This window comes from Hyaena hyaena, unplaced genomic scaffold (genome assembly GCF_003009895.1).
Source record: "Hyaena hyaena isolate Hyena2069 unplaced genomic scaffold, ASM300989v1 scaffold_45, whole genome shotgun sequence".
NCBI lineage: Eukaryota > Metazoa > Chordata > Mammalia > Carnivora > Hyaenidae > Hyaena > Hyaena hyaena.
The window spans coordinates 1,168,033-1,190,125 of NW_024080677.1; the positions used below are offsets into that span (position 1 = coordinate 1,168,033).

Below are 22,093 nucleotides of genomic sequence, written 5' to 3' on the forward strand. Positions count from 1 at the left end.
CGCGCCCTCGCCGGCCGGCTGATGTCAAACTGCAGCTCGGCTGGTGTAGCTCTTAAAGGGGCCGCGCGCGCCGGGTGGCGAGGCAGCCCCGGCCGCCCGCCGGCGAGGAGGAGGGAGAGGCTGCCGCCCGGCCCGCCGCCTCAACGCGCGGACACACTGTGGGTGGAAAGGAAGAGGGTGGCGAGGGCGCGCGCGCGTCCCTGAGGCCTTGCCATCAAAGCCCCCTTGTTCATCTTTCATTTGAAATTCCATTTCCTTTCTGCCCAGTTGGAAATTATTCTGATTGTTTCCTGGGGAAGCGCGGGAGCCAAGGCCCCAACTCCAGAAGCGGAATGAGAGGCGGGGATTGGGGGGGCGGGGGGAATTAAAAAAAAAAAAAAGAACACCTTGCTCTGAAAAATCGCAAATGTAAGGTAGGAGGCATTTTTTCCTTTCTCTGCATGCGAAAGGCCTTTTTTTTTTTTTTTGCCCTTTTTCTGCATGATCGATTTTCATGATCTTCCTTCCCCCAATGTATAGAGTCTGAGCGGGAAATCACTTAGATGTATTGGTAACATACGCCCTTGCACACATTCTCTTTTATCCCTGTCCTCCTAAATCTTTTTTTTTTAAATATATTTCAAATGAACTTCTTATAAGTATCAAAGCAGCTCTACGACCCACGTGAAAGGAAATAAAGAGCAAAGACCCCGGCCCCAAAAGAAATAAGCTAGACTGGAGCAAAACCTGCGGGAAAATCCCCTCTAAAGCAAAGCCCAGCAGGGAGAATAGCAAAGGGTTAAAATCCTTTTGATTGACGTTGTAGCCTCCGGTGCCCCGGGCTCAGGCGCGCGCCATTGGCCGCCAAGCACAAGGCCTGGCGGCCAATGGGGGGGCGCGGTCCACGAGCGGTGCCGCGTGTCTCCTCCTCCCATTGGCTGAAAGTTACTGTGGGAAAGAAAGTTTGGGAAGTTTCACACGAGCCGTTCGCGTGCAGTCCCAGATATATATAGAGGCCGCCAGGGCCTGGGGATCACACAGGATCCGGAGCTGGTGCAGATAACATTGGAATCCCCCCGTCTACCTCTCTCCTTGGTCCTGGAATAGCGCTACCGGTCACCACGTAGCCATAAGATATTCTAATAAACCCTCAGCACTTGCTCAGTAGTTTTGTGAAAGTCTCAAGTGAAAGGGACATAAACAAAGCAATTTTTTTGTGTGAAGGACTCCAAAAATAAAATTCTCTAGGGATTTAAAAAAAAAAAAAAAGCAACAGAAAATGCCAGCAGATATAATGGAGAAAAACTCCTCGTCCCCGGTGGCTGCTACCCCAGCCAGTGTCAACACGACACCGGATAAACCAAAGACAGCATCTGAGCACAGAAAGGTAAGGGCAGTACCACTATCTCTCTGCAGCCCTAAGAAATTAAGTTGGGGTTGGGGGGCTCCTTTCTTCCTTTCAACCCCGGGGTGAAATGGCAGATCCCATGGGAACTCAGGGCTCTTTTTTTATTTCTTTCCAGTCATCCAAGCCTATCATGGAGAAAAGACGAAGAGCAAGAATAAACGAAAGTCTGAGCCAGCTGAAAACACTGATTTTGGATGCTCTTAAGAAAGATGTAAGTGGGTAATGCTGCCTGGTTTTTTTTTTTTTTTTTATTATTAAAACTAAATACTATTTCTCGGGTACTAAACGGAAACCCGGTACTGCGTTCTCTGAGGCGGGAGGGCCGGGCCCCTCCCGGGTGTAGGGATGCGGCGCCGGGGCGGTGGGGGAGGGACCCCAGCGCACCGCGGCGGCTGGCGGGGCTCTCACTTTCCTGCATCGCCTCCTCTCCGCGCAGAGCTCGCGGCATTCCAAGCTGGAGAAGGCGGACATTCTGGAAATGACAGTGAAGCACCTCCGGAACCTGCAGCGGGCGCAGATGACGGGTGAGGGCGGCTTGCCTCGCGTCCCCCTCTGCGGGCGTCCCTTTCGCCCCGCGGTGATTTCTTCCAGACTTCCGCCCGTGGTTGTGAGAGGCATTCAGCTACATTTTACTGCCTTGGCTCACTCTTGCGTTCCCACGGTCTGGGGCTTATTTATAGCCACAACTCCAAGTTGTTACTGTTCCGGAAAGGGAGGGAGGGAGGTTGTAGCGGCGAGGGTGGCGGGCGGCTTGGCAGTGGAGGAAGCGGGTGCCGACGAAAAGACGCAGAACCGTGGCGGGGCTGGGGGGGGGGGGACAACGGGCTTAGCACTCCCCGCTTCCCTATTACAGAAGGGGAAATGAGGCCCGGTTGGCGGGGACAGGGAGGGGTGGGGGTGGAGGGCACTGCCCAAGGTCACATCGCGCGCGCGGAGGGTCGGGGGAAGTTGTGAGGCTGAACGGGTTAAAATGGAGCGATCCGGAATGGAGAGGAACCGTCTCGGCTTCGGTCGCCAAGCTGGTGTGGACAGCTGGACGGTTTTTCTAAACAACCGCCCCCTTAGCCGGGGGCAGTTCCGCGGGCGGGTGGTCAGGGAGGAGCCCCGCGGGGACCTCCCAGGGCGGAGGCGGTGGCGTCGGGGCCAGGGCCGTTGGGTGACCCGTCTGTCTCCTTCTGGCCCGCAGCCGCGCTGAGCACAGACCCGAGCGTGCTGGGGAAGTACCGCGCCGGCTTCAGCGAGTGCATGAACGAGGTGACCCGCTTCCTGTCCACGTGCGAGGGCGTTAACACTGAGGTGCGCACCCGGCTGCTCGGCCACCTGGCCAACTGCATGACCCAGATCAACGCCATGACCTACCCCGGGCAGCCGCACCCCGCCTTGCAGGCGCCGCCGCCGCCGCCCCCGCCGGGACCCGGCGGCCCGCAGCACGCGCCGTTCGCGCCGCCGCCGCCGCTCGTGCCCATCCCCGGGGGCGCGGCGCCCCCTCCCGGCGGCGCGCCCTGCAAGCTGGGCAGCCCGGCTGGAGAGGCGGCTAAGGTGTTCGGCGGCTTCCAGGTAGTGCCGGCTCCGGACGGCCAGTTTGCCTTCCTCATCCCCAACGGGGCCTTCGCGCACAGCGGCCCCGTCATCCCAGTCTACACCAGCAGCAGTGGGACCTCCGTGGGCCCGAACGCAGTGTCGCCTTCCAGCGGCCCCTCGCTCACGGCGGACTCCATGTGGAGGCCGTGGCGGAACTGAGGGGCTCAGGTCACCCCTCCCCCTAAACTCCCAACCTTCTTCTCTTCCCTCGGGACACTCAGCAGGAACTTGGACGCTGGGAGAGAAGAGGACTTTTGTGATTAAGTGGTTACTTTGGGGTTTGTTTTTTTTTTTTTTAATTTCTAAAAAGTTACTTTTTTGTAGAGAGCTGTATTAAGTGACTGACCATGCACTATATTTGTATATATTTTATATGTTCATATTGGATTGCGCCTTTGTATTATAAAAGTTCAGATGACATTTCGTTTTTTACACGAGATTTCTTTTTTATGTGATGCCAAAGATGTTTGAACATGCTCTTAAAATATCTTCCTTTTGGGAAGTTTATTTGAGAAAATATAATAAAAGAAAAAAGCGTGAAGGCTTTTATGTCTTAGAACTGATTATTTCCGAATATGTTAAAAAAAAAAAAAAAGGTTCTTGGCACAATTTGGATTACGGGTAACCTGAGAATTCAGTCATTGGCTCTTTTGTTATTAAAAGAACGTGTTTAACAATCCATCAAACCTTTTACCAACCCTCCATGAACTAAATTCCACTTACTTTGCAAGAATTCATCTATTATGGCCACTCTAATCAATTTGTGGTCAATCTCCTAAAGGATTTCAACATTTTTTTTTAGTTGCAGTTGGGTAAGTCATTCAGTCTCGGTTCTCATACTGGCTCCCCTGAAGAAGGTTGAACCGGACTGAAGTCATGAAGTTAATCGAGTAACGTGTGCCCACGACACATTAAGAGAGACCCCTGAGCACCACTTCCCTGGGACAGCACACCACATCCAGAGTAATTGGATGCAGCCTCCAGTCTTCTGCTGTTGGAGCCTGTTTAATTAGTCAATACTTGGGTGCAGCTACACATTGCCTTGTACCAGCCTCCAAAAGTTTGAAATGCCTCTCTGCACCCTCTTCAGGCAAGCTGAGAAGGTCAACAGATTCCTTCTGCCAAGGGACAGCTAGTTAGACTCCCAAGTGGAGCCCAAGTCCAGATGATTAACACCAGACATATGGTTTTGATAAGTTTCTGCGTTTGGGTCTAATAGAGAAAGCATGTGGGGGCCGCGCTGGCAGGCACACAGGCCATCTTCCCTTTAATACAAACAGCAAGCGACCCCTTCGCTTGGTCATGCCCCATTTCCAGGCAAGATGTGGGCTCCAGATAGAAGCACACGGGTTGTCTCGGGTTTCAGCTCACATAACCCTCCTTAACAAGTCCTAACTCAAAGCGGACAGCTTTAAACTGTGCCAGGATCTGCAGGGAATTTCTTCCAAATCCCATCACAAAGGCTTGTCAGATTTTGTCAGATTTGGCCAGGTGTTTGACTGCATCCAGGTGTTGGGGAAATGAAAACCACGAGCCCTGCGAGACCAGACACATCAGCCGCGCTGTGGGTCTGGCAGGCGCGCCCTCCTCCCCCACCGCCGGCCAGTCCTCCCCGGCCGCGGCCCCTCCCGCCGGCCTCCTCTCGTGCCCCTTCTTTCAGAACTGCTTCTGGGAGAAGGAAGAGGCGGGAGAAATCAATCTTTGAAGCCTTCCTAACAAAGATAAAGCCAACGATTTTCTGTCTTGTTTCAAAAGCTTTACCTCTCCCCCGCCTTGCTCTGGCCTTTCCCACAGGCCAGTGTGGAAAGCCGCTCTATCACTGGAATGATCTAGCAGACAGCAGTTTTCTACCCAAATACCTTCGATCCAGCTTCAGACCCAGAGGGAAAGTTTTCAAAGATAGTTCTTAAAATCTGGCTCCTACTTGCCTCATTATGTGAAAGGTATCCAACACCCACCCTCAAGAAGTACACACACATAGACACACACAGAGACGCACAGCCCTCTCTACCATACCATTTTCCCGTGATTTCCTTCTGGTTTAAACACAAACATAGTAACAACTGCTCCATTAAGACACCCAGCACAAGCTTAAACGTTTCATTTGGCAAATCTGTCCTCTGGCCCCACTAGAAATCCTGAACCGTCCTGACATGAGACATCAGGGTCTCATTTTTATAAAAATACATTTATGTTCTTCAAAAGTCACACACACACACACACACGTGCAATCTCCACACCCACTTAAAACTAAATCTGTCTTTCCCTGTGCTGAAGGGGAACGACTGAAATACATGAATTTTTATTCATAACAAAAGTGGCAAGATCTCGGGGGTGGGGATTCATAACTTTAAGGAAAAGAAGTAAACAATTGTTCATTTGAAAGCAGTCTTTTTTTTCCCTGGATTTGGGGTCTAGACTCTTAGATGAGGCATTTGTTTCTGTACGACATGGGCAGAAGGGGGGCCACCCAGGCCCCAATGGGCCTTTTCGGGCTCCTCTGCCAGCTACGCGACTGAGCTGACTGTGTCCCTTTGGGTGAGTCATTTCCCTTATCTGGGACATTTCCAAGTCCAAGGAGTGGGTTTATTTCCAAGACCTTGTGCCCTCCTGCACCCAGGTTGTTTCCGTAGTAAGTAGTTTGGGGGTTAGGGAGAATGAAGCCTCAAAGACAAGGCAGTCTTGCGCACCCCCCCCCTCCCACTCGGACCCCTCGGACCCCTAGGGCCTGGCCTAGTTTACGGCCTGGAGACACACCCGGCAGCCCCTCTCTCCCGCCCCGGGCAGGGCCGATGGCTCCCGGTGATAAGGCCCAGCTCCCAGCTCCGCGTCCGGATGCGGGCCGCCGGCCTCCGGCGCTGCGCGATTATCGTCTCAATGGAGACCCTCCCGGGTCCCGGCCCCCCGCGGTCCCGGGCCGCATCCGGAGCGGGAAAGGCGCCGAGCTGCGAGGGGAGCTCTCGCCGGTCAAGACGCGAGCCTAGGACGAATGGATAAGCGCGCCCCCCGGGCGCGCCCCCCTTCTCGCGCCCCATTTCACCCCCCACGTGTTTCGGGAGTGGGGACCCAGGGGTTAAACCGGAGCCCCTCATCGTCACCACCGTCCCGGGAAACCTGTCATTAAAGTCAATTAACTTTTCCCACACCCCTTGGCCGGTAACAACCCGCTGCTAGCTTCCTCCTCGGCTCCTAAGTGCAACCAGATGGGCCGCCGAGCCGCCCCCGCCGCGCGCCCGCCGGGGCGGCCCGGGGGTTCCAGGGAGGCCGCCGGGGCCCGCGGCCCGGGCGGGAGCAGGCCAGGGCGGCCACGCCGGGCCAGCCCCGGCGGCCCTGCGGCCAAGGTGGTTTGCTCAGCAGGCCTGGCTGCTTTCTGGCAGGAAATGAATAGCTCCCAGATGAGCTCAGGCAACCTGAGAGGTCGTGAGAACGGCGCGAACCCCCGCCTGTGCAGCCGGCAACCTGCCAGGCCGCGGGGGGAGCGGGCGGCGGCGGCGGCGGCGGGAGGCCGGGAGGCCCGGCGGGCGCGCGGGCGGGCGGCGGCGGGGGGGGGNAGCCGCTGACACACGAGCCCGCGCCCGCTCCCGCTGACAGGCAGGCCGCCGCCCGCGCCCCGCCGCCTCCCCCGCTTCCCCCGCCCCGGGCCCCAGCGCCTCCCAAGCAGCAGGCCTGAGCCGCAGAAATGCGGCCGCCCGGCCCCGCCAGGGCCTGGGGGTGGGGCGGCCTGCCAGTGTTTTTCCAGTTCCCCCGGTAGCTCCGGGCCGCATTTAGAAGCCACTGGGCCGGGGCCAGTGTCGGGGCACCAGAGGCCCCCGCGGCCTGCCGAGAGCTGCCAAGCGTCAGGCCAAGCCGGGGCAGGAGTGGGCGGGGAGGGGGGGGGGTCACGGAGGGGGAGGGGGGAGGGGAGGAGGGGCAAGGGGGGAGGGCATCTCAGCCCGCACCCGCGTCCCCAAAAACAGACGGAGCCTCCAGACTGCGACTCTAGCCTCTTAAAAACAAAACTCTCGTTTCTACAAACCCTGAGCCACCTACTAAGTGTCCCGCAGGCCCCCTGCAAGCGCCACACAGGCGACAGCAGTCTGCACACAGCCCCTGCCCTCCCAGAGCTCTGGGTTAGCCGGGAAGATAGACAAACATTCAGGTGACTCATCCCAGGGATGATGAGGTAAGTGCCAAAAATGAACTTTAAACAAAGGGCACCTAAGAGCAGAGAGATTAATTCTGATCTGAGAGGAAACCAGGTAAGGTTTTCAGGGCGTTGGCACTTGAAGCTGAGAGGTGAAAGAGGAGCTCAACAGGAAGAGAAAGGGGGCCGAGGAAGGCGAAAGAAAAGGCAGAGGGAGGTGAATATTTAGGTCCAGTGTGGGGACATTTCAGGAAGGACTTCCTGGTTGGCCAGTTAAATTTTCAAATATATAAATTGGCCTGGAGGTCAAAAAAAAAAAAAAAAAAAGGACCAAGCTGTCGATTTCAGTCCTTGGTTTATTGCAGAATAGCCTAGGGGCTAAACGCACGTGATCTTGCTTCAGATTGCTTAGGTATTAAAACCAAGGCAAATTAACTTCTCTGAGTGTCCTCTGTAACTTGGGGCTCGTGGGGGAGTATTTTTCACAGGGTGGTGAGGATAAGAGAAGTATAAATGCATGTAGAGCATTGAGAACGTGCTCGGCACCTGAGGCCTCCGTGCATGTCAGCTATTAAGATTCCTGAGCAACCACAGTGAGCACAGGGGTGCTCGCCAAGCTAGGAAGCCAAGCCTGGACTTTGCCCAGTGGTTTCGGGGCCTGCTTTTAATTGCACCAGACCCCACGCGAAGGGACCGCTGCTTCTCTCTTAGTCTCTGGATTTCATGTAGTCATTCAATAATTACTGAACCAGGCCCTATGGGAATAAAAGGAGAAGAAGGGCATGATCTCTACAGCTATAAAGCTCACAGCCTGGTAGACGAGACAAACCAGTAAAAAAGGAAGAAGAAGAAGAATTACTCTGTGTTAAGTGCCATAAAAGTGGAGTGGGGTGCGCTGGTGGTACAAAGGAAGGTGACATGTCGTAGCAGGTAAGCTTTTGGTCCTCCAAAGTATAATTGATCCGTGAATTTTTGTGACCACAGACATTGCCCGCACAGTCGATACCTAGTCAAAGTCCACGTAAGAAAAGTGAGGGTCAAATGGTGAATTTCAAGATTAACCATTGATACTAATATCTTCTGAATGAGCACAATCACCTTGATGTGGTCAAGAAACTGGCTCCACGTTGGCCCTTACCCGTGAAATGCTGAGCAAGTCCCCTTGGGTCTCTGGGCTTCCGTTTCCTCCCTGATAAGGTGAGAGGGTTAGACCAGAAGTCTCTAAAGGCCTTCTCAACTCCCCGGTCCGTGCTTCTCTTTCCTCAGCCTTTTGACACACGCTCTGTGGCGGTAAGAACGTATATCGGGCATCTTTCAAAACTGTTGACCAAGACGGGGGATGATTTTACAACCAAGTATCTTCATCTGCAGTTAAAGACATGGAAGCAAACTCAAATAGACGGGCATTGTATTTCTACTGTTGTAGGCAAGCGGGCCACACGTTAGATTCTGGAGACTGGCCATGGTATGGAGAGTCGCGTCACTGCGTGGCCCATCCGAGGAAGACTGCATCTGACGGGATTTGCTCACATACCTGCTGGCAAGACCCCGTCCTTTTTTGTCATATCTTGTCATCTTACTGGGAAAACAGACTAACGAGAATTTAAAATACCATCAGGTCCCTTCTTCATCCTAAAATGCCGCTTCCCAGCCTTTTCACTTGCCCACTTCTTTTCTGGGAGAAAAAAAAAAAAAGAATGTGATCTGTTGTTTCTCAGGATTCCTTCCATTTAGGAAACACAGTTCCCTAACTGGCTAGAATTTTTCCACTAGTACAGTTACTGAATTAAATAAACTTACCGAATTAGTCTCCTTAAACAAGAACGTCAGTCTGAATTAGAGAAAAGTCTGAATTTTAAAAATCCAATAGGGAGAGCAGTAAACTTTGCAAATCCTTGTAGTGAGTCTGAACTCATAGTTTACAAAAGCACTTGCTCTTCTAAAACTAAATGCATTAAAGTCATTTAAAGAATGTATTCCCCTAAACAGGTTAAACATGGCCCTTGTGAAAGTATTTATACTATAGTTGACCCTTGAACAACTCAGGTTTGAACTGGGCAGATCCACTTATATGTGGATTTTTTTTTAATAAATACAGTATAGTACTATAAATGTATTTTATATTCCTTATGATTTTCTTGATAGTATTTTCTTTCTCTAGTTTACTTTACCATAAGAATACAGCATATAATACACATAACAAACAAAATCTATGTTAAGCAATGATTTATGTTATGACTAAGGCTTCTGGTCAACACTAGGCTATTCGTATTAGTAGTTCAGCTTTTGGGAGGCACGAGTTATATGCGGATTTTAGAATGGGGAGGGGGTGGGTACTACCACTCCTGCATTGTGCAAGGGTCAACTGTATAAATCGTTCTTTATAGTGAGAAAAAGAGCTAGGACTGCAACCCAAGTCAGTAATGGTAGCCTAAATTAATGATAAGGCTTTGCTGTAGCTATTCTATGTCTGGATAGGCTTCTAGTTGTAATTTGCCTTGAGTCAAGCAGAGATCAATGCATTTCCCCCCCCTTAAAATTGCAAGTATCACTTAATGACCGCAATGTTATTTACTGAACGCTCTTTGTAACTTACTATTTTATTATTTACAAATGTGATCTGATTTCATGTTAATTTTACTTGTTTCGTCACCAATGTGAGACATGACACTTGGAAGTCCTGGAGTTTTTACCGAAAACTCCAGCCTCGTGAAAAACTCCTGGGGTCAACAAATGCCAGCATCCAAATTGTTATGTTTCCTCCTACATCATTTCTCTTCTATCAGCTTCTCCCCCTTAGCTATAAAATCTATCCTTATGGCATCAAAATGCATAACAGGAATATGATTCCTTTACAGGGCCAGGGGAGGGCAAAAGCAATGTCAAATCAGTTTCAGAGGCAACTGCCGTGTATGACATTGAGGAGTAAAAGTTGAATGGGAAAGTGCTGATGGCATTTCTTCATTTTAGTGAATGCCCAATAGATAGACGGGCTCAGGGATGGGATACAAAATGTAAAGGAAGGCTTCCCACACACCAGATCTGTGAAGAAGAACTACTCTTCAACACTCTTAAGTTATTCTTTCCTGTGTTCTGTTCCATAATTAGGGCCCCAGTGATATTTTTATACAAATAAAATCTTGCAGAATCAAATAGACATTTCCCTTAAAACTCTACATAACAAAGTAACTGTGGAATTGGCCATAATGCCTGGCAGAGGAGAACAAGCCTCTAAAAGAGTATGAAAACAGGGGCACCTGGGTGGCTCAGTCGGTTAAGCGGCCAACTCCTGATTTCAGCGTAGGTCATGATCTCATGGTTCGTGAGATCAAGCCCCGCGTCGAGCCCCATGTGGGGCTCCGAGCTGAGATCATGGAGCCTGCTTGGGTTCCTCTCTCTCTCTCTCTCTCTCACAGTAAATAAATGAACATTAAAAAAAAAAAAAAAACCCGCCTCTGAAACTTAAGTCTCACTTGTGTTATTTTTGTTTTCTTGTTTCGGGGTTGGGGTAGGGGCAAGACGGATTGGTCAGGGCAGAGGGACAGTACAATATATGGTCCGCTAGAAAACTGAAACTACTTTAGTGCGACGTCTTTGAGATTTCATGGTGAGTTCAAAACACAAGGTATCCTCCCGCAGAAGAGATGTTTTGAAACAGTTCCATGCCTGGAAACTTTCAAAAAGGCTGACAAAGTATTCTTGCCACAGGACTCCCTTATCAAAGACGTAAGGCTATAGCCATATTTACACACACACACACACACACACTTTGGTTTAAGAAGAGAAGCTGGATTTCAAACAATCCATTGTCTTGAAATCCAGCAATCAGCCTTCTAACGTGATGGTGGGCTGAATTCAACTTACTTTGTAAAAACCACCTGTTTATGTTGAGCACACAGCCTCCAGTGTGGCTCCCGGCTTCCGCTCTGCTCTGTTCTTTCCCTCCTTTGCTGGGACCCTCCTCAGCCTCTCCATGGCACTCCCTGGGAACTTGTTCTGTCTTCAGTAAATGCCCCTCTACCTTCAGCCTGGGTATGAACCCCCTCGTTGCCTGGTTCTGGCTTTCTTTTGAGCCTGCTGGATTGATCACTCTTCATTTTCCCCACCCAAGGCACCTAGGGAGGAAGGGGAGGGGGCGGGGAGATTGAGGAGTGCGCACACAGGGGCTATGAGTGAGGACACAATCTCTGACTCCCTAGACCCTTGGCAAGCCATGTTTCCTCCGAGTAAAATGTCTGTCCTTGGTGGCACCCAGCTCTCCTTAATCTGTTCATCCGCACCTCTACTGGCTTCTTCCCTCAAGCTCACCTTCACCTGGCTGGCCCTCCTTCCTTTCTCAGGGACCCTGTGGATTCTCCCCTCTCCTGTGCGTGGAAGATGTGGTTCACGAAACCATCTGCTTTCATTCCTGACTTTTTTTTTTTTTTTAATATCATGCTTGGTATGCTATTGCAACTCCTTTTATTTATTTATTAAGATTTTAATGTTTGTTTTTGAGAGAGAGAGAGGACAGGGAAGCGGGGAGGGGGAGGGAGACAGGCTCTGCGCTGGCTCTGCGCTGACAGTGGAGAGCCCGATGAGGTTCTCCAATTCGGGAACTGTGAGATCATGACCTGCGCCAGAGTCAGACACTTAACCTTCACCGACTGAGCCACCCAGGTGCCCCTTATTCCTGGCTTTCAACCTCCCTTGCCTTTTTTACTTTTCTTCCTCAGCATATCAGCGTATTTATTTCTCCACAGTCAGAGCCAACTTCAAGCCTCAAACTCCCTCCACCTGCAGCTTCTCTTTCCCTTCTCACCACGGACCCCCGAAAACTCCCTCGTGGTCTCCGCTGTCTTGCTCCTCTCAGGGCCACCTTTCTCAGCCAGACTTCTGTGTCCCCCCTCTCCACAGAATGCTCTGGAAGGGGCAACTCAGTGAACAAAACAGATGGTCACTTTTCTGTCTTTCCTTCTGTCAAACAGTTTGTGAGGTTTTGACCAGGTGCAAACTCCATCCTTCAAACTCCCTCTTTCCTTAGCTCCTGGGGCACCTCTTCCTCCTGACGTCTTCCAACCCTTCTGGCAACTTCTCAGCATCCAGCATTGCATTCTTTCCTTCTACCAGCCCCATGAAGGTCGCTGTCCCTGAAAACTCTATCCGAGTCTTGCTTCTCTTGTTGCTCAGCCACCCGTGGCAGTGATTGGCACCTGCGTGAAGATCATCAGATCTGCTGTCTCCAATCCAGAATTCTCTCCTGAGCGCCAAACCATCCACCCCACTGCCCACTGGACAGCTCCACACGGAAGTCAGGACGTCTCAAATCCCGTGCCCTGGAGATCCCTGCCTCCCCAGGCTCACTGTGACTTCCACCGCGCCACCCACCTGCCTCCTCCCTGAGTGTCAGGCCTCTCCAGGAACGCCCCCTCAAGGCCTCCCAGTCTTAGGGATTTCAACCTCCATTGTCAATGCCTTCGTGCAAGAGTTTCGGGGGCTTTGCTTTCCCCTCCTCCAGACTGATCTCCTTGCCTTCAGGCATCCTCGCCTCCAACCGATCAGCCAAACCCCGTCATATATCCAAGCAACCACATCTCTGTGAGAACTTCCAAGGGCTTCCTATTGCCTCCACAACTGAGAAACTTGTGTGATTTGCTCCCGGCCGACTCGCCTGCCTTAGTCCCTCTAGGAAAGCTGCATCCTGTCCACGCACCACCCACGTGCACATCAGCGTCAGTGCCTCTAGCCCTCCACGCTCTCTCTGCCTTCTATTCCTTCTCACACACTGTCCCGTGCTGGGAGTGTCCTTCTTCCACTTCTCCATCTGGGGACCTCCTTCCCTTTGCATCCTGCAACACTTTGCTCAATTCACCTGCTTCTAGAAGGCCATCCGGATGCCTCCAGGTCCTTGCCCTGACCCCTCCTCATCCCTCTGGCCCTGTCCTGGGGCCTCTAACCCAGCTCCGATGACACTGGATGATAGAGTCTATTTCTCTGTCTCCCCAACCCAGACGGGGCAAGTTTTAGAGGCACACACGACATATATTTCTGTACGCCCAGCCTGTGGCACAAACAGAGGACACTCAGAAAGCTATACACTAGCATAGTAAGAAGGAGGATATGAATACAAATTTGAATAATATTTGTATAAATATTTGTATAAATATAATAAATATATTTGTATAAATATAATAATAATAAAATATGAATACAAACCAATGTTTGAATAATACTTTAAGGTTCACAAAATGTTTTCAACACCTTCTCATTTGATCCCCAAAGCAAATGAGACTGGTAATGTTAACGTGATAGCAAATGTGGATAATTAGTCTCAAAGAGAGTAGCTGGTTTGGCTAAGGAGGCGGCTAGAAAGTAACAGAGGTGGGTCTCTGGAACCCCCATTTTCTGGCCAGAGGGCTATACTTGCCTCATTCTCTGCAGAAATGGACAGGACTGAGCCCGCTGTCTAATGCCCTTCCCTGCTGACTTCCAAGGGAAGCCTAAATTCACTCTCCACGGTTCATGCACTTTTGCTACATATGTAACCAGAACCAATTTGGAGCAGCTGGAAATCTGTTCTCTGCACTCCTGCTTTGCTGCCTTAATACGCATAACTAAAATCTCTCAGGGCATGAGAACCGCAGGGTCTTTCCTTCCTCTGGTCTCCCAAGTGTCGGAGAATTAATGCAATCGAAGGCACGTTTTTTTAAAAAACATAAAGATTAATGATCCACAGCACAAATGAATTACCAGGAATTTTTCAGAATCAAAAATTCTAGGGCTGGTGGGGGGTGGGGGGTGGTGGGAGGGGGTCCTGGGTGGCTCAGTCAGTTAAGCATTCAACTCTTGATTTCAGCTCAGGTCATGATCTCAGTGGTTCGTGAGTTCAGGTCCTGTGTCCGGCCCTGCGCTGACAGTGAGGCACCTGTTTGGGATTCTCTCTCCCTCTTTCTCTGCCCCTCGCTCACTCGTGTGTGTGTGTGTGTGTGTGTGTGTGTGTGTGTGTGTGTCTTTCAAAATAAATAAACAGACTTCTTAAAAAACTCTACAGAGGGAATTGGAAAGTAAATCCCAAACTTTAAGAAGTAAGGAAAGCATCAGATTTTGAAGACAGAATTTGTGTGGTTTGAAAAAGAGCTATGCTTTAATAGGTGAATGAGTCCCACTGTGACCCAGAGAAACTGGGTGGCGGGGGGCAGGCATATAAGGGTGTAACAAGGGATTCCAAAGCACCAGCTATGGATGAGGCCACCCCTCAAAAAACCCCAATTCAATGCAGGTGTTTGCTATAAGATCGATACTGGTAGAACATCTCCTGGTCAAGAAGCAATTGCTGACTTTCTAGACATAATATGTTTAGGTTTTTCTCTCCTGTGTGTGGCCGCCAGTGTTTTGCGTTCAGTTTTGTGGCAGACCAGAATGAGCATTTATTCCCTGAGGGGCTTCTTTAGAGAGGACGCTGCTGTCCATTCAGGTGGCCTGTGGCTCAGGATGCACTCAGGACCCGCGGTGAGTGGCGTCACACACCGGTGTGGGTCACTGGCCTGCAAAGCAGCTCGCCGTTGGGACTGGCTTAGTCAGCCCTTCCCCAGGCACTAGTGCGCTGCCTCCTCTGTGCCAAGCACTGTTCCAGGCACCGTATTTCTGCAAGGAACCCGACAGGCAACGCCATGGTTCTCGGCCACATATTCCATTCCTTTGCGGAGAAGACAATAAAAAATTAAATAAGGGAAGGAAGGAAGGAAGGAAGGAAGGAAGGAAGGAAGGAAGGAAGGAAGGAAGGAAGGAGAGATTGTCCACTCATGATTGATACAGAGAAGAAATGAAAACAGAATGCAGGGCCCAAAAGGGACCAAAGTGGGCTAGGGTCTAATTTAGAATGGATAATCATGAAGGCATCACTGAAGAGGTGATCCCTAAAGCCCTGAAGGCCAGTAAAACAAAAAGCCCGCCCCAGTTCCGTGGGCCCAGGCAGGGAAGACAGAAGATGTTCCTCTGGCCAGCCCGGGCAAGGTTTATAAATGGCTGAGCACCAAGCCCAGGGCCGCAAATACGGTGAGCACCACGCTGCCCTCCCCTTGCACCCCAAGGCAGCCTTTGTCTTTGCTTGTATTCCCTTCTTCCTTGAATCCTTCCCTCCCTCTTTTACTACCTCCAGGCACAGCCTCAGCCCCCAGGGCACCTGCTTGCCCTGGGGGGGGGGGTTCACCAACACCTGCCTTCCGCAAAGTCTGGAAGACACTGTTCATACCGCGCTTGCCTGCCGCCCGCTGCCGCCGTTCTGGTTTGATGAGTGACAGGAGACCCAGGAAGACTGATTTCTCCCAGTGGGATCCCTTTGTAAAGGACTGGGAAGTCCTCTCTGTAACCTGCGAGTAACCCGCACACAACCACCCGATCCTTAACAGGCTCCCAGGTGCCCCCACGGCACACGCTCACTCACAGCACCAGGCTGGGAGGGGAACACACCGCGACTGTCACCGTGGCTGCGTTGGGGAAGGAGAATATGGGTGGGGCTTTGTTTCCCTTTCCACATTTTCCACACACTCTGTAAAGTGGTTATGCCACGTGGGTAGCTGAAATGTTCGTATTTTTAGACTGGGTCTTTGCAACAGCTTAGAGAAACTATTTGTCGTTTCTGAATGCCAGCTATACTACTCATCGGAACCATTCAGCTCAGCATCTAATTATTATCTTCCTGGGGCCCGAGTTTCTTTGTTGGGTGTCTCCGTGCTGGACTGGCACACGGAGAACATCGGATGCTTTTCTCTGTGGCCTTCTGCTAAGATCAGCCCGGGACCTGCCTGGCTGCTCGGGAATCATGGCTGGGCTCCTTTGCTCGTGCGGCAGGATTGAGTCAGCCTAAGGACCAAGCAGAAGGCTTCCCGCCTTCTCAGCCCCGCCTGACCTCTGGCAGGTCTACTCTTCTCTCCAATCATGACGGCTGACGAGTGTATTTAAGTGTCTGATTTCAGCTCTCTGGTAGGTCAAGCTGTTGTCATTACCCCAGTGGAGAGGTGGAGGTTAGTTTTCTCTCCTGCCCTTGATTCCCGTCTGACCCCGTGGCAGGGGTGCTGTGAGCCAGTCCCCTGGCCTAACCCCTGAGAAGGGTCGGCAGCCCCACGTGTGTACATCCGGGAGCCCTGAGCTGCCGTGTAAGAACTCAGCCACACTGATGAAGACATCAGGTGAACAGTCACATGGAGAGGGAGAGGCCTCAACGCTACATTCAGAGATAGGGCGCCTGGGTGGCTCCGTCGGTTGAGCGTCCGACTTCGGCTCAGGTCATGATCACATGGTTGGTGGGTTAGAGCCCCGCGTCCAGCTCTGTGCTCACAGCTCAGAGCCTGGAGCCTGCTTCTGATTATGTGTCTCCCTCTCTCTCTCTGCCCCTCCCCCTCTTGCTCTCTGTTTCTCTCTCTCTCTCTCTCTCTCTCAAAAATAAATAAACATTTTAAAACATTTTTTTTAAAAGACCACATGCAGAGAGGGAGGTCCTGCCCTCCTAGTATCCTAGCTGAGGCCACCCTTGCAGCCAACACGGATGCCATCACCAAGGCACCCCACGTTCCAGGGCGCCATCTTGGATGTTGCAGATGGTGGAGGCCCAAAAGGCCTAGCACATGGCCAACAGTATGGGGAGCACAGGCTGCCCAGCTGAGCCCAGTCACCTCCCACAGTGAGGGGAGAAGGAGAATGTTGTTCTTTTAAGCCTATAAAGTTGGCCCCAGATAAAATGAACACAACCTGTTGATAAGACAAAAGCGAATTCATTCCTTCCTGTAGCAAGAAAGAGCACCTACCGAAGCTTTGTCAGTGGGACAGGTAAGGTCAGAATTTATTGAAAACCGGAAGCCTGGTTTAAGGCAGTCTTTCCGTGTGGAGGTGGAATTAAGGTTGGGCAAGGACCGCCACGTGACAATCCAAAATTGGTGGAAAGAGCAAGGCAAGGATTTCCAGCCGAGCACCTCAGAGTATCTCAGGGCACCAACCATCTGTTGATATTTCCCATCCAAGAGTTGATGGGAAGTTCCTTTAATGAACAGCTGAACGGTTTCCCTGGACAAGACTCTTGGAGAAATACAGTCATACAAATGAAGACAGAGGGAAACTAAAGTTCTGCTAACAAAGGAAGAGAAATAGCGTGAAGTCAGGTTAATACAGACAATAAGAGGTTTATGTTTATGTTCTCAGCGTCCAGGCTGGCCAGCGTCAGCTCTCAAGCTGCTAAATTTGGGGATGGTTTGTTACACAGCAAATAGCAATTGAGACACTCCCCGACCCTTCCCCTTCTTAATAGTTCTCTATTTCTCAATTCGTTCATTCATCAATGTTTATGGCACACGCATCACGTGGCAGGCACAGCCCTAGGCACTGGAGATACAAAGGAAAGTAAGATAGGGTCCCTGATTTCTTGGAGCTTAAATAGTAGTCAGGAAGAAATAGAAAAACACTCATCAGAATAGTTAGCAAAGTCATTCCCATGCAGATGAAGTGTTGTGAGGAAAAAAAAAGGGCACAAAGATAGAGTGCTGCTGCAGGAAGGAGGTAAAGCGGTTTTAGAAACAGCAGTCAAGGGGCGACCGGGTGGCTCAGTAGGTGGAGCATCCAACTTCAGCTCAGGTGATGATCGCACATGTTTGTGAGTTCGAGCCCCGCATCGGGCTCTGTGCTGACAGCTCAGAGCCTGGAGCCTGCTTAGGATTCTGTGTCTCCCTCTCTCTCTGCCCCTCCCGTGCTCATACTCTATCTCTCTCTCAAAAATATATGTTAAAAATTTTTTAAAAATAAATAAATAAAGATTAAGGAAATTTAGAAACAGCAGTCAAAAGAAACTCTCTTGAGAAGTGGCATCTGCACTGCCATGAATGGTGGAAGGATTAAACAGGTCAAGGGCTCAAGACAGAACGTCAAGGGCAGGGGCACGGCCAGGACCAGGTCCTCGAGGCAGGCAAGAGCACTGGGGAGTTGGGCGACCAGCGAGTCCAGCGTGCCTGAACCACGCTAACCACAGGGGGTGTGCCCCGCACTGAGGCCAGAAAGGCAGAGGGAGGTCAGATCGCATAAGACCTTGACAGTCGCAGTGAGGAATTTGGATCTGAATCGAAGTATAATGAGAAACCACTGGAGTGGCACTGCCCGAGAGATCGAATGCCAGCCACGTGGGCTATTTTAAATTTTCTAGTAGCCACATTATTTTTTAAAATTAATTTATTGATTCTGAGAGAAAGAGAGAGAGCAAGTGGGGAGAGAGGGACAGAGAGAATCCCAAGCAGGCTCTCCACAGTCAGCACTGAGTCTGATGCGGGGCTCAAGCTCAAGTGAGATCACGACCTGAGCGGAAATCAAGAGAGGGATGCCTAATAGACTAGCCATGCAGGCGTTCCTAGTAGCCACATTACTTAAGAAAAAAAGTGGAATTTTTAATATTTTATTTAACCCTATAACATATCCAAAATAGTATTTTGCAAAATCCACATGCAACAATTATTAATGGGATATTTTATATTCTCTTTGGTGCTTAGTCTTTGAAATAGGTATACCCATTATACGGAGCGCACATCTCAATTCAGACTACCTGGATTTCAAGGGCTCAGTAGAAACCTGGGGCCAGTGGTTACCATTCTGGCCAGAGAAGCACTTGAGGATCTAACGATCATCGCCCTCCCAGATATCCAGGCTCAGAGCTGTCTTCTATTCCTCCCTTCCCGTCACACCCGCCTGCCATCATCATCCACCACAGGCTCAGATAATTCTATCTAAATACAGCCATAGCTATATTGTCATCTTTACCGCAGCCAGAAAGTCTTCTCTCTTTTGCTACATCCTCTGAACTGGGCTTTTTGCCTTTACCTCCACTGATCTCTCTCCTCCAGGCTACTGATGGGTTCTGCTAAACCCAACCCCCACCTTCTCCCCTCTCCCCTTCAAAATCTTCCACACCCTTCCCTGCCCAGGAAGTTCAAACTCCTAAGGAAGGCCTACAAGACCCCTCAAAAACCAGTCTGACCCCTCCTTTTAGCCTACTTTCCCACTGCGCCCTTTACATAACACCCTTAAATCCCAGGGCTCGGCCCACTTCAACACACTTTGCTACAGTCACTTAGGAAAGTTATTTTATTTCCCCGGATGATTCCCTAACCACCGTGGAACAATGACGGTCAAACACTGAAAGTTTTCGCATTTGGTTCCACTTGTTATTTGCCTTTAATAGCAATTTGCCTCTCTGTACAAAGTTTTGTATTTTTTCTGATGTGCGAGTTTTTTTAGTTTGTAAAGGGTTCTGTTTGTTTGTTTTTTTCAAAGGTGATTTCAGTGACCTGCCACATTTGGATAGGAGTTGCCTATGTGTTGCTTAATTTCTTGTTTGTTCTTGTTCCCACAAGCCAACTCTTAGCAAAACTGCTACATGGCAAATGTAGATAATCAGGCATCACATGGGGTGTGCGTGTGTGTGTGCGTGTGCGAGCACGTGCATAAGTATGTGTGTGTGTGTGTGTGTGTGTGTGTGTGTGTGTGTGTGTGTAAATCCTTAGGCTAAAGCATACGTAATTGTATTTGGAGCAACCAATGACCTCACTTGAAGTTACAAAACACACGATGGGTTATAACAAGTCCAGGCCGGGGCATCTCTAAACTACTCCTTGACTTTGGTTATGACCTTATAAGATCATCTTAGCCACCATCTTTGAAGTACCGTTGAAAGCCATTCCTCGAGTTCTTCTCTATCCCTTTGATTGAAACATTTCAATGACTGAATATGTAATTTTGCAGACCCCACTCCAAAAGAGCCATCCAAACAAAATTCACACGACCCCTCCATGGCAGGGCCCGTCACCCAGCTGCTCTTGGCTTAGGGATGGGAGACATTAACTCCAGAATTAGACTGGAAATGAGTCATAAACTGTTACTGAAGGAGGCTTGTGCTTGCGTCTCTGGAAATTAATATTAAAAGGCAAGGAGCTCACAAGCCTATTCCAGCTATAGGTCCCCGATGCATAAGACGTACCTACTAACTTGATCTGGTTTGATTTTAATTGGGTGTGGAAGCCTACTTCAGTCTTTTGACTATATCTGAGTATAAATGCAGGTCTAATAGCAAACACTTTTGCTTCTCTTGCAGGCACATAAAATCACTTCTTGCCACACCACAGGGTCCAGGGCTTTGCCGAGAAAACCCACAAACAAAACTCGTAAAGCTCATGATTCCCCAGGCCGCCTAGAGTTCTGGTCTCCATCCCTTCCTGCCTCCTCCCAACACTAAATCCTGAGTGAGCATCTATGATGTGCTGTCACCATGGAGAAACGGATGAATGAATGCCACACTGGTCTCTCAATCTCTGGGGTGTTTAGGTAGAAGTGAAGAATTTCTTCTCAAGGGCAAAACACGTGCTTCTTTTTTTTAATGCCTGGGGATTCCAGGCAGGCTTGGAGGGGAGAGCAGCTGGCGAAGTAGAGAAGAGGTTACAAGAGGCTCTAGGGCTGAAGGTGATTTCAAAAGAGAGGGCAGAGAGAGGCCAGGTCGGACTGATCCATGTGCTAATGAGTCACAGCCATCAGTCAAAGTTGTCTGGGAAAAGCTGCCTCTTGGAATCCCCTGGACCAGGACAGGCAGAGCCAGAAGAACCTGACCCAGACATGGTCCCTGCCCGAACTCATGATGACCTTGGCCTTGGTCACTTGCCTTCCTTCGACTGTTTCTTTATCTGTAATTTGGGAGCACTGGATCATATGGTCCCTGGGGTCCTCCGGCTCTGATACCAAAATCCCTTGAATGGCCAACCCAATACAGCTGCCGCCCAATGGGGGTGAGTATGTGCAGACTGTGTGACCTGTGGAATATTTATGGCAGTGTTATAGTTCGATGGGTACGATTCATGAGTTGCACATGTATTTTATCTGCCCCAAAACACAGAAGCCCCTTTCAACCTCTCAGCCCTACACCCTGGTCCCCAGGCTCCGCCCCCTCCCGATTTCTACTTCCTCCATCTCTTCCTATCCCCTCTCTATTTGGTTCATGTTTTAATCCTTCATTCATTCATTCAGCAAATATGTTTAGCGCCTCTTACGTACCGGGCCCTAGATCAGGCACCAAACCTATGCCGAGCTGTCTAGAGTGGAAGAGGAGTGAAGACAGAGAGAGTGTCCAGGACACTGGGCCCTCCTGAGCCTTCGGGCTGGTCCTAGGAAGCTGCTATTGGGCTCTTGAGCTCCGGGCAGGGCCCTGTTCACTGTGTTGGGTGCTGCTACGGCACCATCCGTGTTCTGTATTTTTGCCACATGTCTGGAAGGGAGGATGCGGGCAGTCACTGCACACGGTGTCCCAGCACGCTTCAGACACAGCGTTCCAGACCGAAGCCCCGGACTGCTGGCCCCCGAGTCACAGCCCCTCCGTGAAGAAGAATTCTCTTCCCCTTTCTCTCCAGTTCAAGCTGCTTCAGTCCCTTGGCCTCCTTACCCTCTGCTTTATCGGGCGTGTTGATGGGCCCCCAGAGGAGGCAAGTGACCCCAGAAAGTGGAAGGGTATGTGTGGTCGTGACAAGCAAGGGGGGAGGGGGCCCTGGCCCACCGGCGGAGGATTGAAGAGACAGAAAGAAACCGCTTTGGGGGTGAGAGAAGGCCCAGGGCTTGCCGGAGGGAGGCTCCTGGCACAGCTTGAGCCTTGCTGAGTCATCTGGGTTTCAGGGTTCCGGCTACCTAACAGCCACCTCCAAGTCACTTTCTCGGAGCCACAGGGAGGCTCTTTATTTGTTGGAACTGGGAGAGCCTGTTATGGAAGGTTAACCAACAGAGGCTCAGAGCTGGGGGAGCCACCTCCAGGGAGATCGGGCAAGCCCCCCCCCCCCCCCGGGCCAGGCCCCAGACAGCGCGGGCAGACCTGGGCCTCTGCTGGGGTGCAGGCCCCCCCACCGTCGCCAGCCCGCCCTGCAGACCGACACTCCCACGGGAGCCGTTGCCTTTCACTTCTGGCCTTTGGGAGGCCGCACCTTACCTCCTTCTCTGTCCTGAGCGCATTCAAGTAT

General features: G+C 50.9%; 1 protein-coding gene and 1 long non-coding RNA gene across 2 annotated transcripts; both read left to right on the forward strand.

Moving 5' to 3' along the window:
- Nucleotides 1–977: 977 nt before the first annotated feature.
- HES1 (hes family bHLH transcription factor 1) lies at nucleotides 978–3,517 on the forward strand. The gene is made up of 4 exons (XM_039230348.1): nucleotides 978–1,366; nucleotides 1,503–1,598; nucleotides 1,824–1,911; nucleotides 2,574–3,517. The coding sequence occupies exons 1-4, from the start codon at nucleotides 1,259–1,261 to the stop codon at nucleotides 3,125–3,127; spliced, it is 846 nt and encodes a 281-aa protein (XP_039086279.1). The 5' UTR covers nucleotides 978–1,258; the 3' UTR covers nucleotides 3,128–3,517.
- Nucleotides 3,518–7,405: 3,888 nt separating this feature from the next.
- On the forward strand, nucleotides 7,406–8,786 carry LOC120230664. Its single transcript, XR_005528110.1, has 2 exons — nucleotides 7,406–8,021; nucleotides 8,358–8,786. It is a non-coding gene; the product is annotated as an uncharacterized LOC120230664 (long non-coding RNA).
- The last annotated feature ends 13,307 nt before the right edge of the window (nucleotides 8,787–22,093 follow it).

Coding starts and splice junctions, on each gene's coding strand:
- HES1 (XM_039230348.1), top strand. CDS start 1,259: ATGCCAGCAGATATAATGGAGAAAAACTCCTCGTCCCCGGTGGCTGCT. Junction 1,599..1,823: donor TGGATGCTCTTAAGAAAGAT/GTAAGTGGGTAA, acceptor CTCTCCGCGCAG/AGCTCGCGGCATTCCAAGCT. Junction 1,912..2,573: donor GCAGCGGGCGCAGATGACGG/GTGAGGGCGGCT, acceptor TCTGGCCCGCAG/CCGCGCTGAGCACAGACCCG.